The sequence below is a fragment of the Ipomoea nil genome, unplaced genomic scaffold (genome assembly GCF_001879475.1).
Source record: "Ipomoea nil cultivar Tokyo-kokei standard unplaced genomic scaffold, Asagao_1.1 scaffold3195, whole genome shotgun sequence".
Lineage (NCBI taxonomy): Eukaryota > Viridiplantae > Streptophyta > Magnoliopsida > Solanales > Convolvulaceae > Ipomoea > Ipomoea nil.
Window position 1 is genome coordinate 685,697 of NW_017619623.1, and position 12,761 is coordinate 698,457.

The 12,761-nt window shown below is 38.8% G+C and overlaps 1 protein-coding gene across 2 annotated transcripts in view; it reads left to right on the forward strand.

Moving 5' to 3' along the window:
• Positions 1–11,588, forward strand: part of LOC109168207 (random slug protein 5-like) — a 34,967-nt gene extending 23,379 nt beyond the window's left edge. Inside the window, exons 5-6 of one of the 2 annotated variants that reach the window (XM_019317252.1) lie at positions 3,053–3,163; positions 11,370–11,588. In XM_019317252.1, the coding sequence (XP_019172797.1) occupies positions 3,053–3,163; positions 11,370–11,486 (228 nt within the window). In that variant the 3' untranslated portion in view covers positions 11,487–11,588. The remainder of the gene's footprint in view (positions 1–3,052; positions 3,164–11,369) is intronic. The other variant, XM_019317253.1, reaches the window with a different exon arrangement.
• Positions 11,589–12,761: the final 1,173 nt, after the last annotated feature.

Genomic DNA, 12,761 nt, shown 5'->3' on the forward strand with positions numbered 1-12,761 from the left:
TGCATTCAAAGACTTGAAGATGTAGAGATCAAGAGTAAAACAAGTATTGGAATGCAATTAAAGAAATCTAGGAATGGAATTGGTCATCTACCACATGATGCTTCTAGTTTCTTAAGTCTAGGTTGTGGCTTTGCAATTGAGTGATTCAAGTGAGGCTTTACAAATGCCTTTCACCTCTTGGTCTACTAAGTTTCTTCTTGGTGTAGAACACCTTTAAGTGACTATGATCCTAAGAAGCATTTCATCAAACACTTGGTCTTCACCTCATTCCTAACTTAGGTCTTTCAGATCTTAAAGCAAGGAAAAACAATTGGCTTGGTGCTACAATTGATCTAGCAATTTCTTGCTTATATCAATTGTTTTAGAACTATCAAGAGAGTTTGGCGGGACTCACAAGATGCAATCAATTTACCAAACTTTAATAAGACATCGTTCACAATTGCAATGCACAATCTAATCATGAACTATATTTCACACTAGCATCATGCAATAAAATCACAATTCAATTCCTATAAAAGATCTAGCCACTCATCATAGCTTTGAGAATCGTCATTGCATTCAAGGATCAACTAAACAAAGAAATTAAAGGAAAGCAAGTAAAGATTACCAAAACTTAATTGCAATAGAGATTCAATCTAAAATTGTCTCCTGGATTGAGGAAGTGTGTCAAGCTTCCTTCACCAAGATGATCGTCAATCCAATGTGTGAGAGAGGCTAGAGAGAGAAAAACCTAGCTAGAACTAGAGCTAAGAATGTAAGATTGGCAAGTAATGAAAGTGATGTCACTAAACTATCTAATCTAGGCTTAAATAGCTCTTCCCCCAAAATTACACTATGAATTCCGCACTGCCTTGCATCCATGAGCCATCCACGAGCGTGCCTCTCTCATGGATTGCGCACTTAAACCTCCTGGTGTTCCTCTCCACGAGCGTAGATCCTGCTTGTGGAACTTTTTTTTCTCCAACCACGAAGGGTCCATGATCGTGGATAACACTCGTGGAACTCACTATTTTCTATCTACGAGCACTCCACGAACGTGGATGTGTGCTCTTGAAATGCTTCGCTTTGTCATCTTCTTGGGATGCTCTGGTTCATGCCCATATGCCTTCCTTGAAGCTCAATTCCCTTCATAAACACTAAAGTGCAAGATATGGTAGAGCTTTGTAACACATTAGCACATTCAAGCACATTAGACCATAAATTAACCACAAAGGATAGCAATTAAGCACTAAACAACCCCATAAATACCCTTATAAATGAGTTTCTTTGGCACTTATCATGGAACCAGCCAACGGTCACCCACCGCCCTCGGCCCTTTCCTCAATCCAGTGCGTAGCAAGCTCCATACGGGTATTGCTAAACCGGAATCGAGGTTTCACGAGCCTTCAAACAAAACTTCTTAGTATGACCTAACAAACCACAGAAGAAGTAGAAATCATGAAGCCGCTTATACTTGAAAGACACCCAACTCCACGATTTTTCACGCTTGATTAGCGTCATACGACGTTTAATAGGTTTCACGACGGGGATAGAAACCCTAACACGATAGAAGACTTTCCAAGGACCCCCAACCTGCCTATTATCATACCGCACAAAGGTACCAATAAAATTCCCTATCTGCTCAATAATCACATCTGACGTGTAACCAACCGGCAAGTCATAAAGCTGCACCCACATTTTGACCATATCAAGTACCACCTGTCCTAGAAACTTCCCAACACTAATTTGTAGGCACACCATAGTACTATTCTCGAAAGACTAGGGCCCCTCATCCATGACCCGTTGCATGTCTGTCTTGTGGAAGAAATCGAGCATGAACAAGTTAGCTAGTTGAATTTTGGTGATATGTACCCCCTTCACAGGCCTCTAAACAGATGCCATAACTTGTTGCATATACTTATGCTTGACCTTCCGTTTCGTGAGGAACCTGCTGACTAGAATCCAAGAGTCGGTGCTCCCTCCTACGTCTGCATGTACGTCCACTCCTTTAGGCAGCAAACTAACCTCTCCCCTTCCAATATAATATCCGCATAGCGAGCCGTGAGATCTGCCACCACTTCCTCGATCGTCGATGTAGCTATAATCGAACCGCAAGCCAGAAACAATACATCCAAGAACCTCATGAAAGTTCAAAAATAATCAAAGCAGCAAGGAAACACCGGCAAGAAGCCATCGGAGGGAAAATCAAAAATTCAAAAACCCTAGAAAGTCGTAGGGAAACAAAAACCCTAGAGAGAGGCTAGGGAAAGAAAACTACTAAGTATATACCATAGGATGAATAGATCCTCTGCTTATTTAGTTTAAAATAATGCATGTGAGAAAAATTATGCATATATATCCCAAAATATCACCATATTTTTATTTAAACATTTGTACATTGAAAAGAATGGTGTTATTTCTCAAAAAAGTTGCTATTTTTTTCTTCGATATTGATGTTCTCGTCAAAATGGTGTAATTTTTTCTTAAATGATGAAATGAAAGTTCTACATATATATCTACAAAAATGACATAGTGAGTTTTTTAAAATTGTATTCAAGTATAAATCTAATTCGTTCACTTTTTTTTAGACAGATTGTACTTGGTGTTATTGAATACATGATTGTCCTAGGTATTATTAAAATGATTTTCAATGGAACAATCCAATATCATCATTTACTATTAGAATAATTTCAATATTACATAAATGACACCATATATATATATATATATATATATATATATATATATATATATATATTGGTACAATAAAAGTTTCTTATTTGTATATAAACTTTAATTTTATGGTTCGCAATTATAACCATCTAGTTTCAAATTGAAACAAACGAATATAATTCTTAAATTGAGACTACCGTATCGTAGAATCTGAATTCTAAAATTTATCTTTTCAAAGACCTAATATGGTCCGAACTATGATCTTGCCTGACTAATTAATTATCTTCATCCAATTGACTCGCAACATTTACCAAGAATTACAAATGGCTTATCTACTAGTTGCATCAAACAAGGCCAATCTTCTCATATATTAAGAACTTAGCTTGTAATTTAATGGCAGGATTACTATCCAGAAAGGCTGGGAAAATGTTTGATTATTCACGTGCCTTATCTGTTCTGGGCGTTGTACAAGATTGTGTATCCTTTCATCGACAACAATACCAGGAACAAGGTAACCCCTCTTCATCTGATTCGATAAAAGGCATTAAAATTCATGAATTCAACACACGCATTTGCTTGTAACAAGCCATTTGGTTGGAAGTTAAGGATGGAATTAGGAGGGGAATAAATTATAATTCTGTAGAAAAGGAATAAAGTGATTTTTTTTTGAAAGCAAAGTTGCGATTTTTCATTACTGTAAGTGTGGAATAATAGCATCAGGAGGGATATCGTCCCAATACATAGTAATGTCCTGGTCAGAGACCAAAGAAGCTAAAGTATGCGCAATAATATTTAAACGTCTAGGAATAAAATGAAAAAGACATGAATTAAAATGTGCCATAAGCACTTGACACTCCTGAATCACAATTCCAACATATGATCTGGGGTGCGAGCTAACTCTGGATAGATAGGATTGTAGGACTGAACAATCTGTGAAAATTGTAATCTCTGTTACTTGCCGATTTTTCAACCAAGATAACGCCTCCTTACAAGCTAGAGCTTCCGCTGTGATAGCATTTTCACAAAACGGAAGCCGACCACTCGTTGCCGCCACAAAGCCTCCACCCCCATCTAACATTACTGCCCCAAACGCTGCTGTCCGTGTCAATTGGCTCCATGCCGCATCTACGTAGCAGATTGGCCCCTCTGGTATAACAGCGTGATATTGCTGCTGTGCTGTTGGAGGCGTTTGTGACCGAGCTGCTACCCAGGCAGTGAGGATTGCTTTGGCGCTCAACCACAGCTTCTTCGATATCTTCATACTCCCCTCCCATACCGCTGAGTTTCTTACGATCCAAAGATGATATAAAACTGCAACATTTTGAATAAGATTCTCCTTTGTTAGCACAATCATTGCATTCTGAAAACATTCAACAAAAGATCCACCAACTACAGTCGATAAATCAATACAAGATTCATTCCAAACTTAACAAGCATATTGACATTCTATTAAGCAATGCATAACATCCTCATTAAAATCAAGACACATAGGACAGGCTAGAGACACATCAACTCTTCTAACTGCCAGGGCTGTTGTAGTTGGCAAAATACCACTTAAGGCTCTCCACAAGAAAGTTTTCCACCTTGGTGGCACATCTAATTTCCATAATGCATTCCATCTAGTAAAACCAGTGTTATTTTGAATTTCTCCCACAATTGCCTGGTAAGCACTTTTAACAAAATATGATCCATTCTGCTCCTTATACCAATACCATGAGTCCTCATAATCCAGACAAACAGGCACCCTGCGGATTCGATTTACATCAATGGGATCAAAAATATCATTCAAAATATCCAGGTCCCAGGTACGAGTATCCTGATCAATCAAACCTGATACCCTCCTCTCATTGATATTACCTGGTAAATCAGTACGGATCTTATAATCCAAGTCCAACAGCCAAGGATCCTTACCTATCAAAGTTGTTTGTCCATTCCCAATTCTCCTCCTTATCCCTCCACATACAAGTTCATGGGCAGCCATAATACTTCTCCAACAATAACTAGGGTTATTTCCCACAATAGCATCTACAAAATTAGATTTAGGGAAATACCTTGCTTTATATACTTTTGTAACCAAAGATTCTGGTTTTGTAAGGAAACGTCATGCCTGCTTCCCCAGCATTGCAAGATTAAAGGCTTTTAGGTCCTAAAAACCCAGTCCCCCAGCTACTTTGGGCTTGTTGAGACGATCCCAAGCCATCCAGTGAATACCTCCTCCGCCAACGCCCCCCTTCTCCCAATAATACCTATTCATAGTCCTCTGAATCGCCACACAATGCGAGTCTGTTAGTAAAAAGACACCCATTGAAAAGGTAGGCATAGCCTGGGCTACCGTTTTCAATAGAATCTCCTTACCAGCTTGTGACAACAATTTCTTATTCCAGGATCCGACTCTTTGTCGAATTTTTTCCTCAATATAAGCAAAGACCTGTTTCTTATTTCTACCAATAAACGACGGTAGTCCCAAATATTTTCCGAAGTCAATCGCCTGGGCCACCCCAAAAACCGCTGCCACCTCCCCCTTATCTCTCCCGATGTATTTTTACTAAAGCAAATACTGGATTTGTGATAATTTATAGACTGGCCAGATAACTTTTCATAGAGCTCTAAACATCGCTTAACTGCACCCCCTTCCTGGGCATCTGCCTTAAAGAACAAGAGGCTATCATCTGCAAAGAACAAATGAGAGATAGCCGGAGCCCCTCTTGCTACTCTACATCCATGTATAGCTCCCAGCTACTTTGGGCTTGCTGAGACGATCCCAAGCCATCCAGTGAATACCTCCTCCGCTAACGCCCCCTTCTCCCAATAATACCTATTCATAGTCCTCTGAATCGCCACACAAAGCGAGTCTGTTAGTAAAAAGACACTCATTGAAAAGGTAGGCATAGCCTGGGCTACCGTTTTCAATAGAATCTCCTTACCAGCTTGTGACAACAATTTATTATTCCAGGATCCGACTCTTTGTCGAATTTTTTCCTCAATATAAGCAAAGACCTGTTTTTTATTTCTACCAATAAACGACGGTAGTCCCAAATATTTTCCGAAGTCAATCGCCTGGGCCACCCCAAAAACTGCTGCCACCTCCCCCTTATCTCTCCCGATGTATTTTTACTAAAGCAAATACTGGATTTGTGATAATTTATAGACTGGCCAGATAACTTTTCATAGAGCTCTAAACATCGCTTAACTGCACCCCCTTCCTGGGCATCTGCCTTAAAGAACAAGAGGCTATCATCTGCAAAGAACAAATGAGAGATAGCTGGAGCCCCTCTTGCTAGTCTACATCCATGTATAGCTCCCATATACTGTGCCTGCTGTAACATCAAGGACAACCCCTCTACACAAATAATAAACAGATAAGGAGACAAGGGGTCTCCTTGCCTGAGGCCCCGTGTTGGCACCACAACTCCTCCGACTGCGCCATTTATAAGGATGTTATATGAAACCGAAGTAACACACAACATAATCAAATCTACCCATCTTTCTGCAAATCCCAGCGCCTTCATCATCTGTCTCAAAAAAGTCCACTCCATCTTATCATACGCCTTAGCCATATCCAGCTTTAGGGCTCCCCAACCAGTTTTTCCACATTGCTTCCTATTAAGATAATGTCCTACCTCAGCAGCAATTAGGATATTATCTGTTATCAACCTGTCAGGAATGAAAGCACTCTGTGATTCCGAAATAATAGTATCCATAAACGGCTTCATCCGATTCGCAATCATTTTAGCCATAATCTTATAGACCACATTGCTTAATGCAATTGGCCTCAAATTCGCAGGGTACTCAGGGACCTTCTTTTTGGGGATAAGGACAACATTAGAATCATTTAATCCCTCCGGGAAGACACCCGTATTAAGACAATTGAGCACAAATTCTGTCACCTCAGCTCCCACAACACCCCAGAAGTGTTGATAGAAGCCTGGATTCATCCCATCCGGCCCCGGTGCCTTATCCGGAAACATAGCAAATAAAGCTCCTTTCACCTCCTCCGCCACAAAAGGTTTCAATAAAGACTCATTATGTAATTCAGACACACGAGGAGGCACCTTATCAAAAAAAGTACTGTGGGATGGGGCATTAGATGATTTAAAAATATCAACAAAATAATCAATAACAACAGCATTCATAGTACCCTTAGTTAACCAGCTTCCATCCACCCCTTTAATCTAGTCAGATAATTTTTCCGCTTACGAGATGAAGAATACCTATGATAGAATTTGGTATTTGCATCTGCCCCACGGAGCCAATGTTGTTTCGCCCTTTGTTGCCAATAGATATCCTCCTGCGCCTCCAGACGGGACAATTGAGCCTTGATTGTATTGTACTCAGCCAGCATTGTAGAGCCTCTGCCTCCTTTTAGTTTCAACAGTTTGGCATGTAATAATTTCAGCTGCTTACCAAACATATTAAAACGATCACCACCCCAGGCCTGCAAACGGTCCTTACACAACTGTAGGTTATTCAGCAACCCATTCCTCTACAACCTGAATCCAGAAGCCAAGCCATTTCAGAACGAAATGCCCGGCGACCACCTCCACTGAAACTCATAGGATTAGAAATACTCAGAAATATCGCTGAGTGATCTGACTTACGTGTGAGTATATTAACCGTCTTGGCTTCTACCAACAACTCCCGCCACTCCATAGTTGCTACTGCTCTATCAAGCTTTTCCTCAACCCAGTCCTCCGTACCCTCACGCCTTTCCCAAGTGTACGGGTATCCCTCCATATGCAGCTGTAACAAACCACAAAAGTCTAGAGTCTCTCCAAAACCTCGTAGCAAATTTTCTGGGTGTGGATTATTTCCACGCTTCTCAGACTGGAACAAAAGATCATTAAAGTCACCAATGACAACCCATGGTAGTGTGGATTGCGTTGATAACCTCTTCAATAAATCCCACGACTCCCGCCTCCTTGATCTTTTTGGGAACCCATAATAACACGTCATTCGCCACGGGGGGTGACATTCTACCGTGACCTCCACATCCACGTGGTTTTTAGAATAACTAATCAACCTTGCAGTGTTATTATATCTCCATAACAATGCCAAACCACCACGCTGTCGTTCAGGGTCCACATAAAAAACCCCCTCAAACCCTAGCTTTACACGTAATCTTTCCGCATGATCACTCTTCACCATTGTCTCAATCAAAAATACAAAATCCGGCTTCTTACTGGACACCATGTCCACCACCTCCCGAACTGTCTGTGGATTGCCCAAGCCACGACAGTTCCAACATAAAGTACTCATAATGACGGGCGGGACTGCGCAGCAGTACCCGCCATGAACAAGTTTTTTGACACATTAGCCATAGCTATGTCCTCCTCCCCAATCCGCCTCCCCCCCTCATTCCCCTCCTCCCTTCTCCTTTTCGCCACCGCCTCCACCACCGGCTCAACAACTACACCACCTCCCGAAACCACCCGCTCCCCCTCCACCCTTGGCACACCCACCCGAACTCCCAACGCCGCACCCCCCTCCACATCTCTCGGCCTACCACCCACAGGCACCAACTAGTTCTCCCCCACCTCCCTCGGTCCCCTACTTCCCCCCACCCTCATCTCCGGCCCATATGGATACTGCTGAACCGAAACCATAGAAACCCGAGCTTTCATGCAAAATTTGTAGGAATGCCCCATCAAACCACAGAAAAAACAAAAGGAATGTAGTCTCTCGTATCTGAAGTTAACCCAACACGTAGTTTTATCACGTTTCAACAACTTCATACGCCTCCGCAATGGCTTGTCAACTGGGATCGACACACGGATACGATAAAACGCTAACCATGGCGCCCCCGCGAACCTCTCATCATGCTTTACAAAGGTTCCAATGAAATTTCCCATCTGCTCAAGTATCGGCTGTGATGTATACCCCATAGGCACATCATGAAATTGCACCCACATGTCAACAGTGTTCAAGACTACATTAACCGGCAACACCCCATCATCAACTAGGCGACACACCAAGGTACTATTCTCAAATGCCCACGGCCCTCCATCGAGAACATAATCTACATCCGTTTTATGGAATAAAACGAAAAGAAACAAACCCTTCTGTATATCTGTCAACGTCACACCCATCACCGGTTGCCAAATCGAAGCCAAAACTTGTCTCATGTATTCTAGCTTAACCAATTTCGCTGTCAAAAATCTGCCCACAACACTCCATGTTTGTATTGGGGGCTCAGCATCTGCCTCCACCCTTACATCATTCGGCACAAAACAACCCTCTTCATCTTCAATAGTGATGTCTGCCCACCTTTCTGCCAAATTCACGACCTGCTCCTCCCCTCCTACAAAAGCCATGCGGACCACACAGACCAACCAGAAAACAAAGCGCAGAACAACTGACAACCAACCAACGCAGGCTACAAACCGCACTAACCGACAACCAACGCTCCTTCACGTCGCGACACACGGGATTACAATGTAGGCGAACAGAATTACGTCAGACACAAGCCGCATGATCCAACACAATCCAACCAGAAGCTTCGACACTAAACAAACGGATTACAATCCGGGAAAAGTATTGAAATTTGCAAAACCCTAGACAAACCCTAGGAGAGAAAGCAAAACCCTAGCATTCTAGAGAGAGAATTTTAGTATTTTTCGCCTCGCCAAAAGGAATAAAGTGATAATTATACTGGAATTCAAATTTTATTGTTTAGTAGGCACAAATATAAGTATTTGGTAAACAAGGGAATTGAAATGGAAGAAGTGATATAAAGACTAAAATGTCCTAGTAATAGTAAGAGTTAATTCCGCCATTGGTCCTCCGACTATGTTGATTTTCCACAATTGGTCCCCGACTTTTAATTTGGACAATTTAGACACTTGACTTTCGAAATCTTTCCAATGTTAATTCTTCCGCCAATTGAAGGTTAACTCTAATAATAATAATAATAATAATAATAATAATAATAATAATAATAATAATTACTCCTTTTTCTATGAAGAGCGAGGAGTAGAATTGTCCATACAACACCTTTTTTCTTCCGATTTAGTTTGGAATTGCGATTCTTTGGGGAGGGGTAGGATTTTGAGTTTGCAATTCCATAGAATGAGAGAATTGCAATTTAGCGGAATTGCGCAATTCCTTCCCAACAAATATAATTTTAATGTTAAAGAATTAGATAGGAAAAGAATTTTAATTCCTTTCAATCAAACAATCAGCAGTGAATTGAAGGATTAGGGAGAAAAGAATTGAAATATTATGGAAGACAAATTAAATAATGCATGTGACAATAAAGTATAAATTCAAATTATATTGTTTGGTTGGAATGAGTATATTTACTATGAATATTTTATTTAAATGTTTAGTTTACATGAAAATTGAAGGGAATAATAGTATAAACATCAAAATGTGCATGAAATTTGCTATTCCTAAAAGAGGATGTAGGAATATTGTTAAAGAGAGATAATTTGGTCATTACAACCCAACTTTTCTTTTCACCTATCATGAAATTGTAATTCCTATGAGAGGTAGGAATTTAGGGATGGGAATGTGCCCCGTACCCGACGGGGATCCCCGCTCCCCGCCCCGAAAGAGACGGAGATGGGGAAGATTTTAGGGGAACGGGGACGGGGACGGGGAACATTTGTGATTCCCCGTCGGGGACGGGGACGGGGACGGGGACATCCCTCCCCGCCCCGCCCCGTCCCGTCCCCGAATAAATAAATAATTAATTAATTAAATAAATATAATAGTGACAATATTGCATTTATATATAAAACAGTATATATAATAAATATAATAGTGACAATATGTATAAAACAGTATACTATATAAGTGGCAGTATTGCACTTATACTAACACTACACTAACAATATACTATATTTATATATGCATGTAATTTTTTTTTTTTTTGAATGCTACTAGCTCTATTACATTGTAGTATCTGTTCATATACTTTCTCAACCTACTGAAACACAAAGAGCTAATAACGCCTCCACTGAGGCTCGAACTATATTTATATGCATGTAATTAACTATATATATATATATATATATATATATATATATATATATATAATTACTGTTGCCACAATATATATACAAGTGGCAGCATTATTATTGCACTGTACTATATATACAGGCAGTATGCTACATATCTATATAGAGAGAGTGTTAATATTTTAATTTTTGAAATTAAGACTTATATTTTAAAATTTTTATTATTAAAATTTAAAATTATTTAACATTTTGACTAAAAGTTGACGGGGAATGGGGAATCTCCGTCCCCGCCTAATTCTCCGCGGGGACGGGAATGGGGAATATTTTAAATTCCCCGCCGGGGACGGGACTTCCCGTCCCCACCTCGCCCCGTTGCCATCCCTAGGTAGGATTTGTAATTTAATTTCTCAAAATTGTGGAATTACAATTACACATAATTACAATTTCTTTCTGTCAAATTTTGAAAATTTTACTTTTTGATATTAAGTAATAAAAAAAAGATTGCAATTCTCATCTGCCAAATATGCTATAAATAGGTGTGCTTTCATGCTAAATCGATAAATCATAATGCTAATAATGAGAATAGTAAGAGTACATTTTATAATTTGATAATATTAAAGCTTTCTATTTAATTTTTGTTTTCTAAATTACAGAATGTATCACATTTTATTTTATTTTTTACTGTTTTTAGTATTTGACAACTTACCATCCACATTGTATAATTTCTCATAAATAATGTACCATAATTGAGTGGTGCAGATTATGTTTGTGGATAATAGAGTATTGACATCAACACTACTGGAATTGATCGATGAGAGACAGCTCCCAGACCTGTATGGAGGGAAACAGCCCTTAGTCCCTATCCATAATTCATAATTATACTGTAACCACCCACGCCAACAACAACCTCAGAACTCATCATAGCTTTATTACTTTAATACTCATGGATTGTGTTTTGTTTTTATATGTAATAAATTACTTATAGGGAAAATGGCACTTTTTCCCCCTGTGTTATATGCTTATAGCACTTTTCCCCCCTGAGTTATTCATGCATTCACATTTGCCCCCTCAATTATTATAGAAGTGGCGGTTTTTCCCCCTGATAATATTAAATGGACATTTCTACCCTTAAAACAAATATTTTATTTATTTCTCTTCTTCACCAAATTATTGCTTATACGTAGGGATGACCACGGTTTGGTTCGAACTGAACCAAACACTATAGCAATCAAATTAAAAAATTTCGGTTATGATTCATAACATAACCCAATATTTGGGTTTCCGTTTATTAAAATCGTGAACTGGAAAAAAATGGATCCTAAACCGTGAACCGGAGGTTCAAATCGGAACAACTACTAGCAATAGCTTAAATTAGAATTATAATATTTGCAAATAGTGCATGTTTTTTTTTTCCGCATTTATATTGACTCTCACATATAAGTATATATAATCGCGATTTGAGTTTTATTTTGAACCGTCGGTTCACGATTTTGGATCCAATTTGAACGGTTGGTTCAAACTTTCTTTTAAATTTTTTTTTTATTATTTTTAAAATATTCTAAATTTAACACTTAATGTATTTTATTTTTTCAAATCGTGGTTATAATTTGTTGGAGAAGAAAAATAAATGAAATATTTATTTTAAGGGTAAATATGTCCATTTAATATATCAGGGGGAAAAACTGCCACTTAAATAATTTAGGGGGGAAAAGTGCTATAAGTATATAACAAAGGGGGAAAAAGTGCCATTTTCCCTTACTTATAATAAATATTGTATGTTAAAATTCTATTAAAATAATAAACACCTTCTGAATAATATTTTATGAACCAAAAGTTTGTCTCCTGAAGAAATTCAACAAATTAAATTTTTAGCCTAAATTCATTGATCCTTTTGTTGAATTTATCTCTCGATTGTTCTTTTTTCTTTTTTTCTTTTCAATAGCTTAAATTCATCAAATTCATACGTCAATCATTACGATTTATGCATGATTTTAAAATTTGAAAATCTCTCAACTTTGATTTATTGAGCATATAGTGTTTATATAAACATAAATGTGCAATCAAACTATAAGCTTAGTCTTTTAATTGAAATTAAGCACGTCCTTTAATTTGGAATCAGAGCCATGCCAAAGGTCATGGGTACATATAGTA